This window comes from Pongo pygmaeus, chromosome 17, assembly GCF_028885625.2.
Source record: "Pongo pygmaeus isolate AG05252 chromosome 17, NHGRI_mPonPyg2-v2.0_pri, whole genome shotgun sequence".
Classification (NCBI taxonomy): Eukaryota; Metazoa; Chordata; class Mammalia; order Primates; family Hominidae; genus Pongo; species Pongo pygmaeus.
Window position 1 is genome coordinate 38,398,394 of NC_072390.2, and position 25,535 is coordinate 38,423,928.

General features: G+C 43.9%; 1 protein-coding gene and 1 long non-coding RNA gene across 5 annotated transcripts in view; one reads left to right on the plus strand and one right to left on the minus strand.

Moving 5' to 3' along the window:
• Nucleotides 1-784: 784 nt before the first annotated feature.
• LOC129018836 (uncharacterized) lies at nucleotides 785-14,231 on the minus strand. Of its 2 annotated transcripts, XR_008495435.2 has the most exons (8): nucleotides 14,153-14,231; nucleotides 13,156-13,295; nucleotides 12,706-12,825; nucleotides 10,511-10,572; nucleotides 8,114-8,211; nucleotides 6,946-7,119; nucleotides 6,070-6,271; nucleotides 785-1,056 (listed from the first exon to the last, which is right to left on the minus strand). It is a non-coding gene; the product is annotated as an uncharacterized LOC129018836 (long non-coding RNA). The 2 variants fall into 2 exon arrangements; XR_010124156.1 differs by lacking the exon at nucleotides 6,070-6,271 and having other exon boundaries at nucleotides 12,706-13,295; nucleotides 14,153-14,190.
• Nucleotides 14,232-20,927: 6,696 nt separating this feature from the next.
• TTC39C (tetratricopeptide repeat domain 39C) overlaps nucleotides 20,928-25,535 on the plus strand; it is a 118,902-nt gene continuing 114,294 nt past the window's right edge. The window contains exon 1 of one of the 3 annotated variants that reach the window (XM_054460804.2): nucleotides 20,928-21,474. In XM_054460804.2, the coding sequence (XP_054316779.1) occupies nucleotides 21,308-21,474 (167 nt within the window). In that variant the 5' untranslated portion in view covers nucleotides 20,928-21,307. Of the gene's footprint in view, nucleotides 21,475-21,500; nucleotides 23,170-25,535 lie in introns of those variants that run through there. The other 2 variants (XM_054460805.2, XM_063653500.1) reach the window with 2 other exon arrangements.

Below are 25,535 nucleotides of genomic sequence, written 5' to 3' on the forward strand. Positions count from 1 at the left end.
CCATAGCATTTGTTATGATTAATTATTATGAAGTACACGGACCCCTTTTCATATCAAATAATTTAGTAGACCCTCATTTATAGATCTTATACTCCTACTTGGTTGAGAATATATCAAAATAACTAAAAATGTCACTGTGAATTTCATTAAATCTTGTATAAAGATCAAAATGTAGGCCTCCAGCTGTGAAATTTAGAATCTCATCTTTTACTAGCCTTGAGCAGCTGTGAGTGAAATGGCAGATCAAAGTTTATTTTTCATAAATATTTAAGTCATGTCACAATTAGCAATGCTATTCTAGATAATTATTTAATTTCACTACATATTATAAACTGAAAATCTATGAAAAAAATTATATACTAATTTAATTGTCTTGGGAAATATAATAGAAATGGACCATAGTTTGACATTAGATGTTTTGGTATTAGGTTTGTGCAAAAATAATTGCTTTTAATGGCAAAACTGCAATTACTTTTGCACCAACCTAATGGTTCATATGACATCACCAACAATCAGCCAGAAATCTTCATATTAATCTTAAATGAATTGTTGCCATTAACAAAGCTTTCTTCTCTGAGATTCAGCTGGAGAAGTTCATTTTGGAAAACATTTAAAACTGTTATGCACATGAATCTCTGAAAAGATGTGAAGCTCTGGCAAAAAAATAAATGAAGGCTAAAAACAGAGGGAAACAATTTCCCAGTGCAAAAGGTTTTCTATTATTTTCATTATTATTCCTTAGATGTTCTGGCTGAAGATACAAAAAGAAAAACAACTAGATATGTTTTCCTCAAAAGCCATCACTTTATTTTTGTGCCACGGTTTTTGTTTAAAATAAGATGACAGAGAAGAAAATTATAGAGATAAAATCAATTGTAGTAACCAAAAAAAAAAAAAAAAAAAAAATCAGTTGTAGTAACCAAAGGAAATCAGTCTGTATTTCCAAAACCTTTGTGTGAGAGCCCATCAGTGTGGTTGGCAGATGTTTTACAAACACTTAGGGAATCTGTCATGAACTTTAAAGACGAAGAGAGCTTTTTCTATTTGCCAGGAAATCTAGGAAAACAAAGGGAAATTAAACCCATTAGCCTAGTTTAACATTATGTGCTTCCCCCACTCACCCCTCCCCTCATAGCCAGGGCTTACACGCACACACTGAATGGTACTTACGTTCCTTAGGTAATACCAGTTGGCCCCGTTTCAAGGCTTTAAAAAAGCCTCATCACTATGCACCCAACGTTAACACTCAAAGTCCCGCAGGACTGTATCTTGGACGGCTGTTTCTACTGAGTATGATTCTCAGCAGATGAAATGCTAGCAGTAGCAGCAGCATCTATGAACTGCCTTATAATAAACCGCAACTTGGCAGCACTTAGTCATCATCAGGGCCATGCGCTGATGCGTGGACTCCACCCTCAGAGACTCTGATTTCATTGGTATGGGAGTGGCCTGGACATCAGGATCGTTTCCTTTTTTTAAAAAAATTAATAATTATAATCCACAAGTTTTTCCTAATGATTACATCTCACACCACGAAATTGACGTCAGTAAAATGTATGTATAGTTCTCTGTCACTTTATCACGTGTGTAGATTTGTCTAACCAGCATTGCAATTATGATACAGAACTATTCCATCATCACAAAGATATGCCTTTATGGTATCACTTACCTGCCTTCTCTCTACTATCCCTAACTCCTGACAAACACTAATCTCAATAATTTTGTCATTTCAAGACTGTTAAATAAATGGAATCGGCCAGGTGTGGTAGCTCATGCATGTAATTCTAGCACTTTGGGAGGCCGAGACGGGTGGATCACTTGAGGTCAGGAGTTTGAGACCAGCCTGGCCAACATGTCGGAACCCCATCTCCACTAAAAATACCCCAAAATTAGCCAGGTGTGGTGGCACACATCTGTAGTCCCAGCTACTTAGGGGGCTGAGGCACGAAAATCACGCGAATCCAGGAGGTGGAGGTTGCAGTGAGCCAAGACTGCACCACTGCACTTCAGCTTGGGCGACAGAATGAGACTCTGTCTCTAAATAGATAAATAAATGGAATCATACAGTGTGTACCCTTTTGAGATTGGCTTTTTCACTCAGCATAATGCACCTGAGATCCATCTGGGTTGTATGAATCAATAGTTCATTCCTTTCTATTGCTCGTATAGATGTACTACACCTTGGGGCTATTACAAATAAAGCTGCCATGAACATTTGTATAAAAGTTTTTGTGTGACCAGCCTGGGCAACATAGCAAAACCCCATCTCTGCCGAAAAAAAAAAGTTAGCCGGGCACAGTGGCATACACCTGTGGTTCCAGCGACTCAGGAGGCTGAGGTGGGAGGATCACTTGAGCCCAGGAGGTCGAGGCTGCAGTGAGTCACAATCATACCACTGCGCTCAAGTCTGGGTGACAGAGCAAGACTCTGTCTCAAAAATTTATAAAAAGTTTTTGTGTGGGAACGTAAGTTTTTATTTCTCTGGCATGAATGCCAGAAGTGCCGTTGTTGGATCGTATGTTAAGTATATGTTTAGTTTTTAAAGCAACTGCCATTTTACATCTCCACCAGCAAGGAGAGATCCAATTTCTCCACATTCTTGCCAACATTTGATGTTGTCACTATGTTTTATTTTAGCCATTCTGTAGGTGTGTAGTGAAACTTCATTGTGGTTTAGTTTACATTTCCATCAAAATGAGTGATGTTGAACATCTTTTCATGTGTTTATTTGCCATCTGTATAACCTCTTCAGTAAAATGTCTCTTTATATCTTTTGCCCATTTTCTAATTGGATTTGGGCGTGGGCCAGGAGATGGAAGAGGGGCAGTGCATCAAAAACTTCCCTAAGTGTATCTACTATGCAGCCAAGTTTGGGAAGCACTGCGTCATTATAACTTCTTTATATAGGTGCACTCTAAATGTAAGCCATTGCACCTGTGCTAATACAATAAGGTCAGTGTGGGCACTGGCTAATTAAATATGCCTGCAGTCCAAGGGAAAAACACTGGAGATGCTTTCCATGACCTCAGGTTGCTTGCATATACTCATCATAAGGCTGGAGGAGTGAGCCCTGCAGGGAATATTTCTGGAAATGTGGCCCAAATATCTTCTGCTTTAAAATCATGGCATGTGTATGTGCATGTGTGCACCTGTGTATATGTGTGAAAAATGGTGATTCCCCAGTCCCAAGCCCCATACCTACTAAATCAGGACTTTTGAAGATGAGGCCTAGAAATCTATATACATAGCCCAGCAGATTTCCACGTGCTCAAAAATTTGAGACCTATCTTGCTCAAGGAAGACTGGGGACGCAATCTCCACTTCAGGGTATAAGTGGATGCCTTCCTATTAAGAAATCAGTTGGCCGGGCACAGTGGCTCACGCCTGTAATCGCAGCACTTTAGAAGGCCAAGGTGGGTGGATCGCAAGGTCAGAAGATTGAAACTATCCTGGCTAACATAGTGAAACCCCGTCTCTACCAAAAATACAAAAAACTAGCTGGATATGGTGGCACACACCTGTAGTCCCAGCTACTCGGGAGGCTGACACAGGAGAATCACTTGAATCCAGGAGGCAGAGGTTGCAGTGAGCCGAGATCGCACCACTGCACTCCAGCCTGGATGACAGAGTGAGACTCCGTCTCAAAAAGAAAAAAAAAGAAATTGGTTTAGGCAGGGCACAGTGGCTCCTATCTGTAATCTCAGTGCTTTGGGAGGTCAAGGAAGGAAGATTGCCTGAGCCCAGGAGTTTGAGACCAGCCCAGGCAACACAGCAAGACCCTGTCTCTAAAAAGAAAAATAAAAAGGCCAGGTGCAGTGGCTCATGCCTGTAATCCCAGCACTTTGGGAGGTCAAGGCAGGTGGGTCACCTGAGGTCAGGAGTTCGAGACCAGCCTGGCCAACATGGCAAAATCCAGTCCCTACTAAAAATACGAGAATTAGCCGGGCATGGTTGTGGGCGCCTGTAATCCCAGCTACTCAGGAGGCTGAGACAGGGAGAACTGCTTGAACCCAGGAGGCGGAGATTGCAGTGAGCTGAGATTGCCCCACTGTACTCCAGCCTGGGCAGTAGAGCAAGATTCTGTCTCAAAAAATAAAAAAATAAAAAAAAAAGAAAGAGGGAGGGAGGGAGGAAAGAAAAGAAAATAAAGAGAGGGAGGGAGGGAGGAAGGAAGGAGAAAGAAAGAGAAAGAAAGAAAGAAAGAAAGGGAAAGAAAGAAAGAGAAAGAAAGAAAGAAAGAAAGAAAGAAAGAAAGAAAGAAAGAAAGAAAGAAAGAAAAACCAAAACAAGCATAGTGGCATGTGCCTGTAGTTTCAGCTACTCAAGAGACTGAGGCAGGAAGATTGCTTGAGCCTAGGAGTTTAAGGTGTATGAGCTGTGATTGCGCCACTGCATTCCCACCTGTGACAGAGTGAGACCCCCCCACCCCCCGTCTGAAAAAAAAAAGAAAAAGAAATTGGTTGAGAGAAGAGTTGCCTTGAGCCCATTTGGGACATAGAAACGTGTATTCCACTTCTGAAATGTGAGGAACGGAGAGGGGCAGGATAGTGTGTTTTTGTATACTGCCAAGCTGTTCTTGAGAAGCAATAATTTATAGTGATCAATAAAGATAATATAACTAACATGTATGAGCACTAATTAGTGCTAGGCTTTCCCCACACACTAGCTCCCCTTGTTCTTGTAACAAGTTAGAGGTTATTATATTCTCTACTTTGTAGATGAGGGAGCTGAGGTTCAGAGAGGCCTGGTCATTTGCCCAATATCATAGGACTAGCAGATGTCAGGCTGTTTTTCCTTCTGGAATCTCCCTTATTGTTGTCCTTAGTTGTCCCAAACTCCAGTTTTTATTATTAAATATTTTTAGAAGACCTACTCGAACCTCATTTTAAACAGAAACTAGGCCAGGTGCAGTGGCTCACGCCTGTAATCACAATGCTTTCGGAGGCCGAGGCATTTGGATCACTTGAGGCCACCCTGGCCAACATGGTGAGACCCCCATCTCTCTAAAAATATGAAAATTAGCCAAGTGTGATGGTGCACGCCTGTAATCCCAGCTACTTGGGAGGTTGAGATAGGAGAATTGCTTGAACCCAGGAGGTGGAGGTTGCAGTGAGCTGAGATTGCACCACTGCACTCCAGTCCGGGTGACAGAGCAAGACTCTGTCTCAAAAATATATAATAATAATAATACAAATTAGAAAAATTATTTTTGAAAAAGAAACTGTAAGAATTTATAAATGTATTTACACATCCCTGAATAGCCTAACTGATCATCAATTTGTGGGCTGAAATAAATGCTGCATGGAAGTGGTATATTTAATTATTTCTCTGGTGTAGTACTGCAGTCTGAACTGCAAGCATCAAGCTGGTTCTAAATAGAGACAGTGGAGCTCTCTGGAGCACTCAAGTGGTAAACTACTAAACAGTGGTAAAAATTCCTTTTATCCTGTCATGGGGAGAGTAAGCCACACCCTTTAAATATACACATGTGGCCCTGGTATCCATTTACACAGCTGCCAGGTGAAAGCCCTTTTGTTTTCCAGCTTCTGTCCTGAATCATCTTGGATGACTGCCTCAGGTCTCTGTGTGGCTCTGACATAATTGATATTTTCATAACATACCCAGCTTCATTGTTCACAGTTCCTGGTCTGTGCCAATTTACGTGTTCGAGCCTCAGGTAAGTTGAGCGCTGTGAACATATGGGTGTAATGAAATGGTTTCCTCTCTTCCCTTTCCACCTTCGAAACCTAAGCCTTACTGCAAGGATCCTAGCCTTCGGGGTTTCCATAGAAATCAGAGCCCGAGGCCAAGTTTAAGGTATAAGGCTCTATCCCAGAGCTGGAAGGGTGAGGGGAAGGGAGTCAATGTGGGGTGATATGAACCAAAGTGGCCAGGGTGCCACAGAAACCACACCTGTCACAGCCATGCAGGACTCTCTGGACAGGCCATATGAAGCCACCACACTTCGAAATTGTCACAGGGGAGGAAGAGAGAGGAGCTTATCTCCTGACTCTCTGGCCAAAGCGGGTCCTCTGTGGATTCAACTCTCCTTCAATTTGGGCTGTTTACCTTTTAAACAGTGGCAAGGCAGCCATCTTCTAGGCCCCCAGCCAGGGGGCAAGAAGCTTCATCTGAGTCTGCAAGTGCTGGGAAGAGCCGTTGCCCCGTGCTGGGGCCTGGGCTGCAAACGCCTACGGCTCCCATAAGGTGGGCATTGTAGCAGCCATGCCTAAGCCCGGCTCTCAGCCCTCACCCTGTGGGGAAGCAGCATCTGCAGATAGTGGCAGAGAGAAGGTGAGACTGGGAAGCTGGGGCTCCCCACTGAGCAAGCAGCCAGGGCCCAGCAGGCAGATGGGGCTGAGCAAATGTGGGGAGGCCCAAAACTTAGGTCCAAGTAGTTCCCTTCCTGATTCTAATGTTGTATCTGAGTATCAGTCAGAGTTCTTACCTGCAAGCCACAAGAACATACTTTAGCTTCCTTAAACCAAAAAAGAATTTATTGGGTGTACATGGAAGAGCTTTCAGAAACTGAAGAATGGGCTTATAGTGCAAGCAATGAGAGCTGCCAACTAGGCAGCAGAAACCGGGGCCCAAACACCACTACCATGGGGGCAGGACGCTTTCTCTACTACAGCCTAACGTCACCACCTCCCAGTGAGACCTCACACCATCAGCATGCCTCCAAAGAGCGCAGGGGCTCTGATGTTTGTTAACTGCTGCCCCCAACCCCCAAATTCTTATGTGGAAGTCCTAAGCCCTAGCACTTCAGAGTGTGCCCTTATAGGGAGATAGGGTCTTACAGAGGTAATCAAATTAAAACAAGGTCATTAGCATGGCCCCTAATCCAATATAACTGCAGTCCTTATAAGAAGGAGAAATTGGATGTAGAGACATGCATAGAGGGAAGGCAAGGTAAAAAGACATAAAGAGAAGATGGCTACCTACCAGCCAAGGACAGAGGCCTGGAACAGATCCTTCGCTCGCAGCTCTCAGGGAAACCAACCCTGCCCACACCTTGATTTTGGGCTTTAATCCTCCAGAACCGTGAGAGAATAATTTCTGGTGTTTAAGCCACCCAGTTCACGGTACTTTTCAATAGCAGCCCCAGCAAATACAATCCTGGAGAGTCAAGGGGGAAAAAGAAAGAGAATCCTTACCAATTTGTTGAACTTTTGCAGATTGCTAAAGCACTATGATGCACATTACCTTACCTGGCAGGGCTGTCTTCACCGCCATGAGACCTGTGCAGTCACACAGGGCTCTGTTCTCAGAAGCACCCAGCACTTGGTTCAATGCCCTGCTGTTGCCATCTTAAAATTCTTCATGATTTTCTAAACCAGGGACCCCACATTTTCATTTTGCACAGGGCCCCCCAAATTGTGTAGGTCTTGTCACCTGGTTATCCCAGTAATCTCGTGAAGTAAACAGAGACTGTCGTTACTTGTGTTTATTAATAATGAAACCAAAGCTGAGAGACGTTAAGCAACTTGATCAAGGTCAACAGACCTCCCCAGAGTTGGATCAAGATCTGAGATCTCTGATGCAATGGCTTCTGTGTCCACCTAATTTTGAGATTCTGTCATTCTAGAACCTATGTAAAATGTAAGAAAATTTGGAGGTAAGCCTTTACACAGCTGCCTTGCCTTCACTCGATTATCCTGGCTGAAGTTTAACGCATGAAAGCAAGCTTGGGGTCTCCTGGATATTCAAGAGTTTCCTCTACCAGCCTCATCTCGGTCACTGGTCTGCTCTAGTCTACTTTTATCTGTGTTCCTATTAGATTTCATATCTGGAAAAGCAGGGTTCTTACCTGCCCAGGCCCCAGGTCAACCTGGCTTGGGTTCAGATAGAAACTGCTGACCTCAGGTCACTGGATTCATGTCCTAAGCCAAGGTCCTTGAAAAATGTTAGGAATTAATCAATTAACCTCTTCCTTGATTCTAGATATTCACTCTCTCATTTTTCCTGGGATAAAACAACCCTTCAAGTTGGTCTGGTATAAAGTTTCACTGTCTCTCCCATCTCTTTTCTCTCCTCTCTCTTCCCCCTGGAGTCATTGCTTTACTGATGTTCTTCCATTAGGCCAACTGTCCCTTTCCCTTGACTTTCTTACCTTTTCCCCAGCCACTGTTCCACTGCGGTTTTCTAATAGCCTCTCAGTTCTTCACAGCTCTGCCTCCACCATCACCACCACATCCTCCCATCGGTGTCCTAAATAAACATTTCACAAAGTGTTGCTGCATTACTCTTGGGTTCTACTCAACTAGGTAATTTTCAAGTTGATGAAAATTGGAATAGGTAAGAGGAAGTTTGGGGTTTTAAATTTATTAACTACAGAATGCAACATTGGAGGGTGAGGTATACAGTAATTCTATTTTGTTGTTGCTTACTTATCCCCTGAGGCAGACATAAGTTGTTTGCACACATGTCTTTCTTTGGACAACTTCTCACCCATTGTGTGTGGTCTTGTGGGGCTGTCATCCTCCTTGGTGCCTTCCCATAGGACCCAGGGTGGCCAATCAGAGTATCCTATCCTCCAGTGATTGGCTCTAGGATTCCCAGGTGACACAAGCAGCACCATCAGAATCATCCTTGCCAATGGGGATCTAGAAAACTGGAGGGAGATGGTCTCTCTTCCTCTACGAATGGGCAAGCGTGGAGACCAATGCTAAGAGGAAAGGAAACTAAAAGAAGTGGGGTGGGATCCAGATTTAGACTCCAACTTGATGAGATCTCTAGTGATGGTTACTTGCTCACAGAATCAATGGAGACCAAATTGACCAGCAGCCATTTAATGTTTTAAGGGCAGGTGGTGTTAGAAAAAACTGAAGTTTGGCAAAGAGGAGTCTTGAATGCCCAGAGTGATGGTGCAAGATGGGAGCTAGTACTGTGCTCAGGATCTTTTCCTTTTTTAATGTATGGGGATTTCTGGGTTGTTCTAATGCTTGGGGGGTGCTTTTGGCATTGTGATACAGGAATGCTAGACTCTTGCAATGTGCAGGACAGTTCTACAAAATGAAGAATTGTCCTGTTACTTGCTCTCCCTCTGCAGGAGAGAAAAAAACCAAACTGTAGAAAGAAGCAGAATCGTGGTATCACTGAGTGAACATATGTATACAGCCCTGCAGATGCCTGAGATCCACCCTCAGGCTGTACCTTTTCCACTTAAGCCTGTTTGCACTGGGTTTGGTCAGTTGCAACAGAAAGAGAACTAACAATTTCACACACAGTGAGAGTTACAAGTGCTCTGCTCTTCTGCAATTGCCTTCCATAAGTCTCTAGTCTATACACTAAATTAAAATTCATATTAAATTAAATCCATATTAAATCTTCCATCTGCCCACAAATCTGACCATGTCATTCCCCTGTCCTAAGTTCTTGTTGGCTCCTCTTTGCCTAGAGGCTCCAGGGCAAGGCACAGAAAGCCCTTGTGCCTGAGGGCTGACCACCTCTCCTGCCTCGTCCCTGGCCACTTCCTGCCTCACTCTCTATACTCTAGAACAACTGCACTGTTTGAGGATTTCTGCGGTCTCACCTGTCCATGCCATTGCTCCTCTGCCTAGAATCCACTTCCTACCTCTTTTGTCCAGAGTCAGCTCAGTCATCAAATCCCTCACAGGAAGCCTTCCATGAACCCCCAGCTGGACTAATGCCCCTATTCTGTGTTCCCAAAGCACACAGCACATATCTTATGACCATCTTACATTAAAAGATCTGTCAGTGTGTCTGTCTCACCCACTAGACTAGAAGATTCTCAGGTTCAGGGGTTGTATTTTATTCAGTTATGTCTTCCACAGCAGCTAGCATACAGTGGCTGGCACATAGTAGGTCCTCAAAAAAGATCCTGTTAAACTGAACTGGTCTTTGTCATAGGTTAAATATGATGGTATTTCTGATGAATCATAAGTCATATTGGATGACGTCTGGGATAACCTGTAGTTTACAGAATCTATCATTCTTTGAGTGAACCACTGGTGTACCTATGACTATTTGTATGGCCCTTGTATGAAAATAAAAAAAAGCTCTCTAAAGACAAATACTTTTTTAAATGGCTTGAGTTACTTAGTTGAACAGAGGAAAACAAAATGAAAAATGAATGCTTTTCTTTTTTTAAGAGCCAAGGTCTCACTCTGTCACCCAGATTGGAGTACAGTGATACAATCATACCTTACTGCAGCCTCAAACTTTTGGGCTTGAGTGATCCTCTTGCCTTAGCTTCCCAAGTAGCTAGAACAACAGGGGCCTACCACCACACCTGGCTAGGTTTTTAAAATTTTTCTAAAGATGAGGATCTCACTATGTTGCCCAGGCTAGTCTCCAACTCCTGGCCTCAAGCAATCCTCCCTGCCTTGGACTCTCGGAGCACTGGGATTACAGGGGTGAGCCACCACACCCCACCCAGCATTTTTTATTTACACAAGGCCATTTTAGTTCCCCAAGCAAGCACAGTGCAGAGGCAAACACCACTCCAGAGGCAGAAGTGAGGAACAAGGCTACTAGAGGCGGTTACCTTTCTGGAGCAGTAAAGGAAGTAAGATTGCTCCTGAGCCCAGCCAGCTGTTGTTCTTTGGCCTGGATTTGGGAAGGAAGAAACAAGTCTCTGTGGCATCTGAGCATCCAGTTCCCTATCTGTGGGTATAGACAGCAGCATTCTCATTTTCTCTTTATCATCTCACAGTATATCCTTGTTTTTACTGTTTTTGTCTCAGAGGAGGTGGTAGGGTGAAGAGAGTGAGGAGAAGTGAAAAAATGTGTATTTTTAGCCATGACACAGCCAAATGTTCTGAGTCTTCTTTTATAACCACATTTAAAAATAAATGTCAAGAGTTAGGAATTAAGTGATTTCTTAGCGTCCACATCCTCCTTCCATCCTTAGTGTGGGCGTGTCTCCTTCTGACCTGGTTACCCTTGTGTGGTGTTTCTTTCAACTCCAGATGTATACATTGCTGCTGCATGGAATTTTTTAAGACATCACATGAAATGCTCTTGTTTTTAAGGTTAAAATATGCACCTTTATTCTGAGTTTAATATAATAATACAACTGTTCCTATGCAAGGATGTGAGCATGATTTACCATGAAAATCAGGCGTTCCGCTGTACTTTCACTCATTTTTTCATGCAATATTTCTCAAACATATACTAAGGGTAACAAATCAGGCAATGTACACAAAGATGAATATCCACCCTGGTTTCTGGGAGTTACCATCTGGACAACTCTTTCTCATAAGGGGCTCTGAAATGTGCTGACATTAGACTCACCTGAGGTTACTGCTAAAATGCAGTTGCCTGGGCTGCATCCTAATTTTGCTGAATTAGATCATATATGAGATAATGTATTTTCATGTCTTCAAAGTGCCTTCTAACTAAGGAATAGTACGACTTTCAGGAAGAACTAATGCCATGAAATTCATAAGCGTGTGTGTGAATGCCCTCAGTCAGGTTTCCAGAAGGTACTAGGTTTTAAGTTAACAACTAAGACTGAACCACTGTGGGCAATGAGATCTATGTTTAAACCTCACTCCAACCATTACCTGCTTCATGGCCTTGGGAAAGTTATTAAACTTGTCTTTCTTCTCACATTTTTAAACTTGGGATAAAGCCCACCTTACAGAGTTACTTTGAGAATTAAATGGAACAACATTTGTAAAGTCTTAACCCAGCACCCAGCATGTAGTGATGCTAGCCAGCAGTCATTCTAGATTTTTGGACACTCTTCAAAGGTAAGATTTTTTTTCATAATAAAATATTTTTTTTGCCCCATGTATATAAAAGCACAGGACTCAAGCCATTAACTCCCTTCTCCCACTGCTCTGCACCCTGTGGTTTAAAATGATTAAAATTCTTTTTCAATTAACAGCTTTATTGACATATAATTTATATACACAAAAGTCACCATTTAAAGTATACAATCTGGCCAGGCAAGAAGGCTTATGCCGGTAATCCCAATACTTTGGGAGGCTGAAATGGGAACATCTCTTGAGGCCAGGAGTTTAAGACCAGCCTGGGCAACAAAGCGAGACGCTGTCTCTAAAAAAAAAAAAAAAAAATTAAAAAAAAAAATTAGCTGCGGTGATGTGTGCCTGCAGTCAGGAGGCTAAGGTTGGAGGATGGCTTGAATCTAAGAGTTTGAAGCTGCAATAAGCTATGATTGCACCACTGTACTCCAGCATGGCCAACTGAGTGAGACCCTGTCTCAAAAAAAAAAAAACCAATAACTAAACACAAGTCAATGGTTTTCAGTGTATTTACAGAGTTGTGCAACCAATTACCACTATCTAATTTAGAACATTTTCAAGATTAGTTTTTAGAATGTACGTGTGCGCCTTCCTTAGGGTTAGTGAGCTTATCCTACAGAATTTTTTTTTTTTTTTGAGACAGGGTCTTGCTGTCACCCAGGCTGGAGTACAGTGGCACGATCATGGCTCACTGCAGCCTCAACCTCCTAGGCTCAAGCCATCCTCCCACCTCAGTCTCCCAAGGAGCTGGGACTACAGGTGTATACCATCACGTCCAGCTAATTTTTGTATTTTTTATAGAGTTGGGGTTTCGCTATGTTGCTCAGGCTGGTCTCAAACTCCTGAGCTCAAGTGATCCACCCACCTTGGCCTCCCAAAGTGTAGGCATTAGCCACCATGCTCAGCCCAAATTTTTAAAAACAAATAAACAATATTATACACTGTAGCAGTTATTTTCTCCTTTACATACCTTGGGAGACTACAGATGCTTTCTTTAAGGTATTATTTTCATCTTTCTAATTTACCTCCTGCAATTGTCTTCAAAAATTTGTTCACATCGTTTTAAGTATCTTCAGTTGGGGTAGATCATCTTTTGAAGATGGATGTGAAAGTGATCAAAAACAGTGATTATCTGTCTTCATTGACCAGCAGAGGAATACAAACTGGTTAATGCTATCAGGGGCGGCGGGGGGCGGTCAAAAAACCAAGGATTGACTATAAATTAGTGAGACAGGCAATCTACTGTGGCCCATATCTGAATTCCAAAGGTGTAAAGAATGAACAAATTAATAAAAACATCAGTAAATATCAATGCATAAGATATAAGTTTGTTATAATCATTTAGGGAGATAGTGTTAAATCAGTCCAGGAATAAATGGATTCTGACAAACTTGGCACCAAGGTCTACTATGACACTTACCATATTGTGCTATGAATGTGTATCTGGCTACGTGTCTCATCAAGATGAGCTTCTCTAGGGCAGGGGCCTTGTCATATTTGCCTAAATATTGCCAGCACTTACCCCTGTTCCTGACACAGTCAGAGCACCCAGTGAGTATCCTATGAAAAACCAGAGTATCAGGCTCATGAGCTCTAGGCTGTGCATAAAGGAGATACCTGTATGAATTACTTGCAGATAGAAAACTTTTTCTTCAACCAGTTCCTTAAGTTACTTTAGGGGAATTCCGTGGCACAGAGTTCTGGGTTGAGACACATGGATTGCTAAGTAACCCCAGAGCAAAACACAAGTGACTTACCAACAAGGAATTATTTTATATTAGCAATGCATATGTCCTTGTAAACAAGGGCTGACTGCAAAACATGTTGGACACACAGAACATAGAGGTGCATTTTAAAACTCTTCATACCAAATATTATCTATTTCCTTGTCCAAAATAATACTTGGGGATTATTAAAGCAGAAATAATTCAGGTCCAATTGAAGAACTCTAAAATGTAGATTTTTTACTATATTTATTTATTTATTTTTGGAGGTAGAATCTCACTCTGTTGCCCAGGCTGGAGTGCAGTGGCATGATCTCGGCTCGCTGCAACTTCTGCCTCCTGGGTTCAAGCGATTCTCCTCCCTCAGCCTCCTGATAAGCTGGGATTACAGATGGGTGCCACCAGGCCTGGCTATTTTTTGTATTTTTAGTAGAGACACGGTTTCACCATGTTTGCCAGGCTGGTCTTGAACTTCTGACCTCAGGTGATCCACCCACCTCGGCCTCCCAAAGTGCTGGGATTATAGGCATGAGCCACTTTACCCAGACTCTTTTATATTTTTATACATTCTGAAGAAAATCTGTACTTCTTCCTCATGCTGCATTAACAATAGTGAACATGTATTGTTTATATTCGAAACAGTTTAAATTAATCATCTCTATATGATACAACTAGTTATTTAATTGCACAGACCTTATTTTAGCTGGAAATTTCACGATACTGTTGACAAGTAAATATGTGAACAGAAGGACATGCTGACTTTAATTAATATCTGAAAATAAATTGTATAGGTTCAAATAATACCTTGGTATTACAGATTAACAAAGCATGTTCACATACCTACTATCTCATTTACTTGCCTTGAAGGTACTGATTATCTTCATATTATAAATGGGGAAATTGAGGCTGAAAGAGATGAAGTAAAATTGCCCCAAATCACAAAGTCAGTGCATTACAGGACCAGAGTCATAACCCACGATTTAGACTCCTGGCTTAATCTCCTTTCCCCTCTGAGTCCAACTCATCCCCTCTGTAGCTCACCCTCACCATTCAACTTACAAACAGGTCATGAACACCTACTGCATGCTCTGGAATGTCCAAGGGAATCTGACTACACTTTAAGATTTGGAAACAAATCCACTCTGAGAAGCAAATGCCAATACTGCTGCTGCTTCCACCCAAAATAGATTCATATACTTTGTTAGATGAACCGAAAGGTATCTCCTTCTTCCTCCTGCAGTCAGGGGAGAAGCCTACTGATTGGAGAGAAGAGCTCGGACATGCCATTTGCCTTCTGTTTATGCAGGAAAGGATTAATACTATCTTAGCATAAGGCCAGGATTTTTAGTAGGAAACAAGGTAAAGTTACGTGAATAGAAGGAAAGTACCTTTCTTGTTTAGATAACAATGGGGAATCCGGATAGAAATTAGTTATAGTGCCACTGTTGGTTGGAGCGTAAATTAGTCCAACCATTGTGGAATGCAGTGTGGCCATTCCTCAAAGAGCTAAAAACAGAATTCCTATTCGACCCAGCAATCCCATTATTGGGTATATAACCAGGGAAATACAAATCTTTCTGTCATAAAGACACATGTACACAATAGTTCAACTGCAGCACTATTCACAGTAAAAAAGACATGCAATCAAACTAAATGCCCATCAACTGTAGACGACATAAAGAAAATGTGGCACATATATACCACAGAATACCACACAGCCATGAAAAAGAATAAGATCATGTCCTTTGCAGGGACATGGATGGAGCTGGAGGCCATCATCCTTAGCAAACTCACACAGGAGCAGAAAACCAAACACCACATGTTCTCACTTATAAGTGAGAGCTAAATGATGAGAACATATGGACACAAAGAGGGGAACCACAGACACAGGGGTCTACTTGAGGGTAGAGGCTGGGAGAAAGGAGAGGATCAGAAAAAATAACTATTGGGCACTGGGCTTAGAACCTGGGTGATGAAATAATCTGTACAACAAACCCCCGTGACATGAGTTTACCTCTATAACAAACCTGCACATGTACCTCCAAACCTAAAATAAAAGTTTAAAAAATTCTAGTGGAAAGATTTTTTTGGTTTTAAACAATCCAGAGAAAACCCACCAGGGCACTGAATAGAACCTGCTACCATTTAACACTTCCCTTATCCATGGGACTGGAGCTCATCCACTTTCCTCTCCAGGGACTCAGTAGACACATGTCTTGAAACCAGAGACAGAGTCTCCCTCTACAGAACAAGTCAGTAGACAGAGAAGAGAAGTAATAGACATTCACCCCAGGCTACAAAATGTGCAAGTCGTGAGGAGGGACCAAGGGGGAGGAAAACCTGATTATCTCTAAGGAAGAGGGAGGGATGGTAGATCCAAGGAACAGGGACTATCAATGAAAAGGAAGGAGATGGGTTAAAGGGAAGGGAGGCATAATGGGAAGAGAGAATGAAACTATCTGAAGACCAACAGAGGACCTGCAGTCACACTCAAAGACACACCCCAGTCAAGGGCTAGTGCAGGAGAGATCACTGCTTAAGCTTCCCAGGGGAGGAAAGCTGTGGAGGAGAGACAATGCCTTCTTCCCCAGTTTTCTCCCTGAATCTCTACGGCAGCAGAACAATGATCTCTAGTAAACACCTGCCTAAACCGTTACTGCACTCCAGTGGCTATCTGGTTTATGAAAAGGCAGGTGAGGAGGCGTCCAACCCAAAGGGGGATGGTTTCCTGGCCCATGGTAACTGCTGTGGTTTCCTAGGGCAGCCATGAGTGTCCTCTCAGAGACGCACATCCAACTGCAAAAACAGCCAGGTGAACCTCACTGGTCCACAACTATATTCCCTTCCTTAGAGGCAAGCTAGTGATCCACCTATGAGCAGAAAAGGAAGGAACTTGCTGTATGGTTTGTTAAAAGAAAGACTTTAGATAAATTAACAGAGTTTAATTGAACAAAGAACAATTGGAGAATTGGACAACTCCACCATCAGAATAGGTTCAGAGCAACTGGCACTGTCATGCGTCAGAGAGGATTTATGGACAGAAGAAAGTAAGTGACATAAAGAAAACAGAAGTGAATACAGAAACAGTCAGATTGGTTATAGCTCGGGGTCTGCCTTATTTGGCTATGGTTTGAACAGTTAGCTGCTGTGATTGGCTGAAACTCCGCTCTTGTTACAAGAGTTTGTTACAGTCTGTTTACGCATCCAGTTAGGCTACAGTTCACTATGTATGGAGAAATCTCTAGGCTAAAATATGTAAAGAGGCAGCTTTAGGCTAAACAATTTAATAAGTTTTACATAGCAACCCTTGACCTGATTTGCCTTCTGGTTAAAGGTAGTTAATTAAATCTTACTTTACCTTCAGTAGAAGAGCTGAATGGGTAAAACTAGCACAACATAAAAATAGTGATATTAATTTCCCTACTCTCCTCCTTCTTAGAATTCCAGACATTTTGGGAACCTGTATTTATTTTGACAGATACTATGGATTTACAAAAAGATGCACAAATGCATGACTGTTAGCATCACCAAAAAATATAATACAACCAAAGTACACACAGTAAGGTTTTCTTGTGGTACTTTATTCTTCGAATACATTTAAAATATAATTCCAGGCCAGGCATGGGTGGCTCATGTCTGTAATCCCAGCACTTTAAGAGGCCGAGGTGGGTGGATCACCTGAGCTCAGGAGTTTGAGACCAGCCTGGGCAACATAGCGAAACCCTATCTCTACAAAACATACGAAAATTAGCTGGGTGTGGTGACATGTGCCTGCAGTTCCAGCTACTCAGGAGGCTGAGGTGGGGGGATCACTTGAGCCTGGGAGGTCAAGGCTGCATTAAGCCATGATCTCACCCCTGCATTCCAGTCCAGGTAAAGAGCGAGACCCTGTCTCAAGAAAAAAAAATAATGTAATTCCAAAAATTCAAAACATGTTCAGGAAGACAAGGGTAGGGTATGTTTGTTGATTGTCGCTCTCACATCCATTCCCTACCTTTCTTTTCCTAATAGATCTGGGATTTCCCAGCCAGGTAGTTTGGGTGAAATAGGTTCTACCCATCCAGGTCCTGGAGCAGACCCTGACTGGCTTAATCCAATTAGAGTGATCTGCCCCTCTTAGTCACATTAATTGGTGCAAAGATGGGCACCTGACTACAATCTTGCCAATTAAAGCCAGTGAGATTTAATTAGGGGATTTCAGTTAAGCTGTTAGAGAAGCAATGCCTTCCTGCTGGATGTAGCCAGCAAGCATGTAGCTCTGGGAGCTTCCAAAAACCTATTGGGACCAGGAGAGGCGGCCCTGTCTGAGAATAGAGCCAATAAACACCAAAGTAGCAAAGCTAAGAGGTGAAGAGGAGAAACTGGGTCCTGGTTAGTGCTGAAGCCAGGGATACAGCCTCATCTTATGAAACTTCTCTACACCAATCAATACATTCGCTTTGCTGAGCCAGTTTGGGTCAGGTTTTTCTGTCATTTGCAACCACAACAACTTATTTTTTAAAATCTACCTTATAAAAGGTAACACACATGTCTAAAACTTCTTTTACTGATCATTTGAAATTAAAGTTTCATTTTCACAATGAAATCAAATGAAGAACCACAAAATACTGGCAACACCCACTGCAGAAAGGAAGTGGGTTATTTCCACCACTCACTGGCTTTTCTTTTCTCTTTTTTTCCTCCCTTTTTTCCACTTTCTCTGTCTCCCAACTTCCAAAGGAAACACTTGGATAAATCCTATTTGGCTGAAGTCAAGTGCACTGAAGACTGCATTAGTTTTGCAGGAAGGTGCTGAGAATCTCACAGTGTCAAGTATATGGTGTCCTGGGGTATTAGGAATCTAGATTTTCCTTCCTTTTGTAGGTAATTTGCACCATGACTTCTTAGATATCACTATCTGCCTTTATAACCCGTCATTTTTATCGAGTGGAGAAAACACAGCCTTAACTCTCCCTTGCAATGTGAACCCGGGGCACCATGACTCCTTAGATATCACTATCTGCCTTTATAACCTGTCATTTTTATCGAGTGGAGAAAACACAGCCTTAACTCTCCCTTGCAATGTGAACCCGGGGCAGGTGTCAATGCCAACTACAGCTGCCACAAGTATTACTAGTCCACGTGTTCTCTTCCTTCAGGATTTGGAGGCCCATTTTGAATCTTTTTGTATCCCTCACCACGGGCAAATATTTTAAAATGTCCCTTCATGATGATGATGCTAATGTAACTGTTTCAGTAGCTGATTAAATCCAATTTTGCACATATCTGGTGTGTATTACATGGTAGAGTTATCCCACTATCCACACCACCCCTCCCCTGACTATTGTGGGGTGCTGGGCAGTTGCATTGGACCTTGCCTTAATTGTTCAACAATTAAATTTCCCTGTCTGCGCAACGGACTGTGTGAGGTTCTTGAGACAGAACTAGCCCCACAAAGAGTGCTCTGACTTTGCTCACCCCTCCCCACATCCTCAACTGCAGGGCCTCAAGTATAACTCATAAACATAGTGTCATCAATTCCTTGAAATTCTTTTTTTTTCTTCCCAGTAATAGGGACATACAGGACTGTGCTTGGCTGTCTTTCTCAGTTGGGGGAGTGCAGGCTATCTCCTATGTCTGATATTTTGCTCTTGGCTTCTCTCCCTTATTGACTAGACTGCTTCAGGGATCTGGTAAGTGGTTCCACAGATCCAAAGTTCCAGCAGCCTGTAAGTGCATGTTGTCAGGGTGACCTCGGGCAGTGTGTGGCCAGGGGAGCCCTCCATGCCAATGGTCTCATGTGGGCCTCAATGAGCAGTACAGTCCCTAAGACCTGCGTTTGAGGGCCCTGCCCATCAAAACACACACACACACACACACACACACACACACACACACACACACGCATAAATTTATTAAAAAACATACAAGCACCTCTGTAACTTGGGATCTGGCATTCAGTGTTGCCTCAGTGGGGTGCATAACCCTCAACATCCATTCTCATGATTGATGCCATGCAGGCTCCAGGGAACGCTTCTTCTCATCTTTAGCTCAATGCCCTAAAAACAAAAGGTTACAGCCTCTCAGTGCCATGAAGGATGGTGACACTGCTGATGTTTGAGACTAACATTATGTTAAATCCAAGAAAACCTAGATTTTCTTTTAAAGGTCAGCTTGTCAAATCCTTCTTCTCAGACAGCATGAATGCAGTGACTCCTGCATTACAACGTACTGTTTCCCAAGGATGTGAATCGTCCATTTTCCTGCTTCTGTCAGTGTTCCAGTTTGTGGTTCCAGATGTACTCAAGAATTAGCATGGTTTTGCAACAGTTACGCATGACACTTAAGGAGTGGCAGTAATTCTTATTACTCTAAAATTTCTAGTTATAGAAGTTGAAAATCCTGTATGGATTTAGAGATTCTTATAAGGGATGGTACAATTTACAAAATAAGTAAAAGCAACTTACATGACAAAATTATTTTGCATTTTTCTGTAATAACTTATCATATTGGTCCCATGATAATGGATGACATAATGTTTAAAATTCAGGAGTTATTTCTAAACCTGAGGATTGCTTTCATTTAAAAAAAAATTCTGTTATAAATGTTTCAGCAAAGTTTCTCTAAGTTGAAATTAATAAACTACACTCTAAAAACGACAGCGACTCAAGGAAGGTTGTCCTATTTGGCGTTAGAACATAATCTTGATTGCAACACTACATTAAGAGATTTTGCTAAATTAGAGAAAAATAAATTTGTGGAAAAAACATAAAGATGATTTATGAATTGCTTGTCTCTAGAATATTAGGCATCCAGATATCACCAGCCCATCATCAGAACAGTGAGACTTCTGTGATAATGGTTAAATTCAGTCACTTTTGATGTTTTGCTGACATTTGGTCATATGAACGCCAAAGCTTTGCAAGAATAATTGGCAGTGTGAGAATAGAACACACTTTGGCAGCTGAATTTATAACTTTTAAATATTTGGTCATATGGCATATAGGCCTCCATTTCTCCTCCTGCCCATTGCGCAAATGTTGGTGGCGGGCTGGAGTGGGTGGTACCCGGATCCGAGGGGCTCTGCCTTGCAGTCCCGCAGCGCGGGGCTCCGGGGAGCTGCCCGGCAGGTCCCGGAGACCCCGCCCCCGCCGCCCACCTCCTCGGGAATTGGCTGCCCTGGTCCTAGGGGGCGGCCCCAGGGTCGGGATGAAGTCTGGGGTCGCGGGCGCGGGCTGCGTGGGGTTTCAGTCACTCGTGGACAAAGCGCCGCGCGCTCGCATAGCGGCCCGGGCGGAGTTCCCCGTCCCCTTCCCTTTCCTTCCACATCCGCACGCTCGTTCTCCCTCCGCGCCTTGCCCTCCCCCCGACTCCCGGGTCCGGCCCCTTCGGGGGAGGGTGGGGCGCTCGGGTCTCCGGGTCTCCAGGTCTCGCGTGCGTGTGTCCGAGCAGTCCTGGGCGGTGGGCGAGGGCGCGGCTTGGGGACCCGGGAGGGGCCGGGGCGCGGGGGCTGCAGGAAGTGGAGGCGGCCGCCGCTCGGGGACCGGCTTGGCGGGGTGAGAGACACCCGGAAACGGATTCCGTTTCGGGGCCCGCGCAAGTCGGGTGCCTCGGAGGGCGCGAGAGGAGCGGGCGGGTGCTGCTGAGTAATCCCCGCGGCGGCGGCCGGACGCCCACCTCCCACGCCGCGCCGCAGCCGGGCCGCGGCTCCTCCCTCCGCGGTCCTTCTCTCCCCTTCCCTCCCCTCTTCTCCCCTCCCCTCCCGGCTCCGCTTGGCTCCGGGCAGGTAGAACCGGGCTCCGGGCGCGCGCGGGGCCGCAGCAGCTGCTCCGGATCTCGCCTCGGCCCAGCGCAGGGCCTCGCGCGCCCATGGCCGGCTCGGAGCAGCAGCGGCCGCGGCGGCGGGACGACCGAGACTCGGACGCGGCAGCGGCGGCGGCGGCGCCCCTGCAGGACGCGGAGCTGGCCCTGGCCGGCATCAACATGCTGCTCAACAACGGCTTCAGGGAGTCGGACCAGCTTTTCAAACAATACAGGTGACCCACGCGTCCCCGCTTCCCCAACCCGGCCGCGCGCACCTCGTGTCCGGCTCACGCGCCTCGACCTGCGGCCCCCGGGAGCCCCCTCCCCCTCCTGTCGGTCACCGATTCCGGTCCCCAGGTCTCCTCCCCTGGCAAGATCAGCCAGAGGGAATGCGCCTCTGCCACATCTCCTCGTCCACCCCCTACCCGCGGCTCCGTTGTCCTTTCCCTCCCGGGACCTGCCGCGCGCCCGCCCCGCGCGTCCGCAGTCCCCCTCTCACTTTCTCCCAGCCTTGCCCTCCCAGAGATGTGCCCGGTGCCGGTCGGCTTCTCTCCGCAGGGCAGCTGGCTTTGGGACCGGTTGAGATTTGAGGCAGCGGCGAGCCTGGGACCCGGGCTTGTCGTGACTGTGTCTCGCGTGCTGCCCCGGCAGCCTTTGTGACACCAGCTGCCTGCTCCTCGCGCCTCGCATGGCTCTGCATCATTGTGCAATTCCAGACGCTTTTATTGTTTGAAAACAGATACGCACAATTGCCTTGCCGTGCAGGAATTTAAAAATTTCAGCCCAACTCTGCCCACTCATCTCTCTGCCTTGTCTTCTGCAAACTCAGTCCTCAAAATGAGTTCCTGATGTCTTTCAAGCAGGCGTTATTTATTAAGAATTTTTCCAACGTAAATGAAGGAAGAAAATGGAGGGATTTTTAAAAAGTATGAGAATAGTAGGAAAACACGTGTGTTCAGTTAATTTTTTGTCTTTTAAAAAATAAAGCGAAAGAACTGAAACCTGGTAGTTTTCCTGTGGGAGTGGAAGGAACCTTCATTTCGTTGGGGACCTGGAATGTCTGTTCTTGGGTTGAGGAAGCAAGTTTGTGATTTGCCGTCTGATTGTTGACGAGCCTTAAGGATGTTGATTAGCAGCTTTCTCAAACACGTTTAGGGGCCACGTGCTTCACGCTATGGAGACCCTGTAGTTTGGTTGGAATGAAAGGACCAATGTACAACTGTGACCGAGAGGCAGAGTCTGTAAGAATGAGAATGCCTAAAGTCTCAGACCTCAGAGAATGGTGGTTTCTATCCAGCAGAGCTTCCGCCTTCTTAATGGCAAAGCAAGTATCTCACAACTGTGAACTTTTCACTAAAGCCCTTTTACTTTTAAATCGGTGATTTTTTTCCCCCTTTGGTCTGAAAGTAAAAACAACTTCGCTTTACTTAGAACATTTCATTTTTAAAGCATACAAGTCTGGTTTCAAGATGGAGTTTCATCAAAGGCTGTTGATGGGGGATTTAAAAGGTTTACTTGTCACACAATTTCTCTTTTGTAGTGTTTAAGAAGCCCTCAGGAAAAAAGGTATGAATATTTCCTATACCGTGCTATGATTCCTTTTTTAGACTACCAGTTTGTGTTGTATGAGAGAAGGATGGAGAGAGTTGTAGAGTCAAATTTACCCTTTTTAGTTGATGATTTAGGTACTTGCATATTTAAGTACTTCTTGCTTTGAAGTCTCCTGTGATATTTATCTTAATGGTCTTTTTTTCCCCTTCCTTTTCTGCTTTAGTAGGCGAAAATACTACCTTTACATTGAAAGCATGAAATTTTTGCATTATCTAAAAAATTTTATGCACTGTTAATAGAAGGCAGTATATGAGTGGTTGGAAAACTCTCTCACAGCAACAGCAGAGAGATGTCCCTTCAAAGATACTTCTCTGTGGGTGAGTGCGTTGGAGGTGTCCAGGGAATATTTACCTTGTATAGCTAGGTGCTGTCTGCTTGTATTTTGAAATGGGAACTGAAGGAAGGGAAAACTGTAGTACCTCTTTTCTGCCAAGCACAGTGCTAGACACATTCCCTTATATATTCTCACTATTCTCATGACAACAAAAGAGTGAGGTGTATCTTATCATGACAGTTTTGTAACGAGGGACATGAGACTTAGTTTTTACTGTGGACCAGGACACAAACACTATAGTTCTAAATCGAGGACTCTTTTCATTTTACCATTCTGCCTCCGTCACTAAATTTATGATAATTTGTCATCTGCTTTGAGACCTTATTTTCCAGCAATGTTAAAAAGCCCTTTTTAGAGATGGTGGGAGGGAAAAAGACAGGTAGACAGAGATGGTATCATCCTATCAGCTTTTCTTGGCTCCATCTGATTTGTTTGTGGTGTGGACAATCATTGCGTTCTTCCCACCTCCCAAAAGGTGCTTCTGATGTATGTTTTGGAAAGCACAGTTGCATACAGGTGTGATCATGGACCAGAGTCCTGCAACGTGGGTTCCAGTCTTACTTTCGCCACTTTTGTGGCTGCTGACTTTGGTTTCTCAAAATTTGCTTCCTTATCTATAAAATAGGAGTAACAATAAGAGTACCCACATTATCGTGTGGTGGTTAGAATGAAAAGAAGTAATCCATGGCCCCGACTAAGTGTAAGCACTCAATAAACCCTAGCTAGCTTCTGTACATGGTGCCTTCCCCGCTAATATTGTGCTTGCTTCTTGACTGCATAGTTCGAGTATAAGACACAATGTCCTGTGTGCAGGTAGCTTTTCTATTTAAAGTTCATCTTACGTATTACATATGAAGGATTTAAGATTGTGTTATGCATTGGGAAACTTCCCTTTCTGTTCCAAAGTTAAATGGCCTGCTGAAGGCTCAGCAATGACTTGATAAATGTTTGAGGAGCACCCCCCTGGCTCATTTTATCTACATAACAGGGATAGGCAAATTACCCTCTCTGTCTCCTTTTTTAATTATTGTTTATCACAAGAGGACACCCTTTCTCTATTAGTAAACCTTCCAGAGTCTTATTGTTACAGTTTAACAGTAGAAACATATTTTGTATCTAGTGTAACAATATTTTTTATTAAAGCAAGAAGGTCATTTTCTCATGCCACCTTACTAGAATGGTGAAAGTTTATCAAGAGCTGCCTGATGAGAAATGGTTACTTTATAGAAACAGATTATCCTGAAGGCCGCTGTTGAATTTGTGGCAAGTCTGGATTGTATAATTCAGATATTATGCATATAGGAATTAGGAATAGATGCACAGTTAGAAGCCTTCTTTTGGAATATAGGACAGCTCCCTGGTTGGGATTTGAAACTGTAGCTGCCTTTCTGTTGGAACTATAGTAATAATGTAGCAACAAACTGCCCTTTGGTGGTGGTGAGCCACCATTATGCACTTTGAGGTGTTTTCCCAGAGGTTAGGATAGATTTGTCCTGCTCGAGGGCGCTTCTGCTTTGAACCCAAGTCCAGATGTTTGTAAGTTCGTGATCTTGACCACCTGAAGTCAAGTTCCTGATCTTGGTCTTAGTGCCCAGTGCTCTAGTCTAGCAGCAGTCGCTCCCCCTCCACACACAGACACTGCTTCCCTTCCTCACTCGCTGTTTGCATATGTGACGTGCACTCAGACCTTTAGTTGCTCAGGCACATAAGATAGGCTGTGGGTTAGGTGGCAAAGACATGTGCTAGATATTTCGGTGTTGCAATGTAGGTGTAGGTAAAGCTGATGGTGATAGGGAGGCTGGGAGACATACGCATCGTCCCCTGGAGCCTGTGGAAGAAAAGAGAAGCAGCGTCTAACCCAGCCTGAAGGACAGTTTTGTGGAGGAAATGATGCCTGAGCATTATGATGGGGTAGAAGTGAATCAGTTGAATGAAGAGTTGGGAGGGGCAGGGCAAGGAGAAAAGGAGAATGTGAGAGGTGGTGAGGTTTAAACAGAAACCTAGGAGAGGAAACAGCGGAAAAACCCACGTGGAGACATGAAATGACATTGGGAAAAGAGTGGTCAGAACTGCACGCTCACCAGTATTACTAGGCCATTGCATTGGATGGCTTGTTCTACGCTTATTTTCTTCCTACCACTGGTCAGTCCATGTTTCCCATGGTCGGTGCTTTTCTCAGGTTTACTTTGGTGCTGGGTGTCTCGTCAACTCACTTTTCACCATGACCATTGTCCACAGCGTGGCTGTCACCGCCATAATTCACTCTTGGCTCCTTGGGATTTAAGGATCGTAATGTCACCACCTTTTTTCTCTTTATGACTTGCAATATTACTTTTTAACAGGACTGGC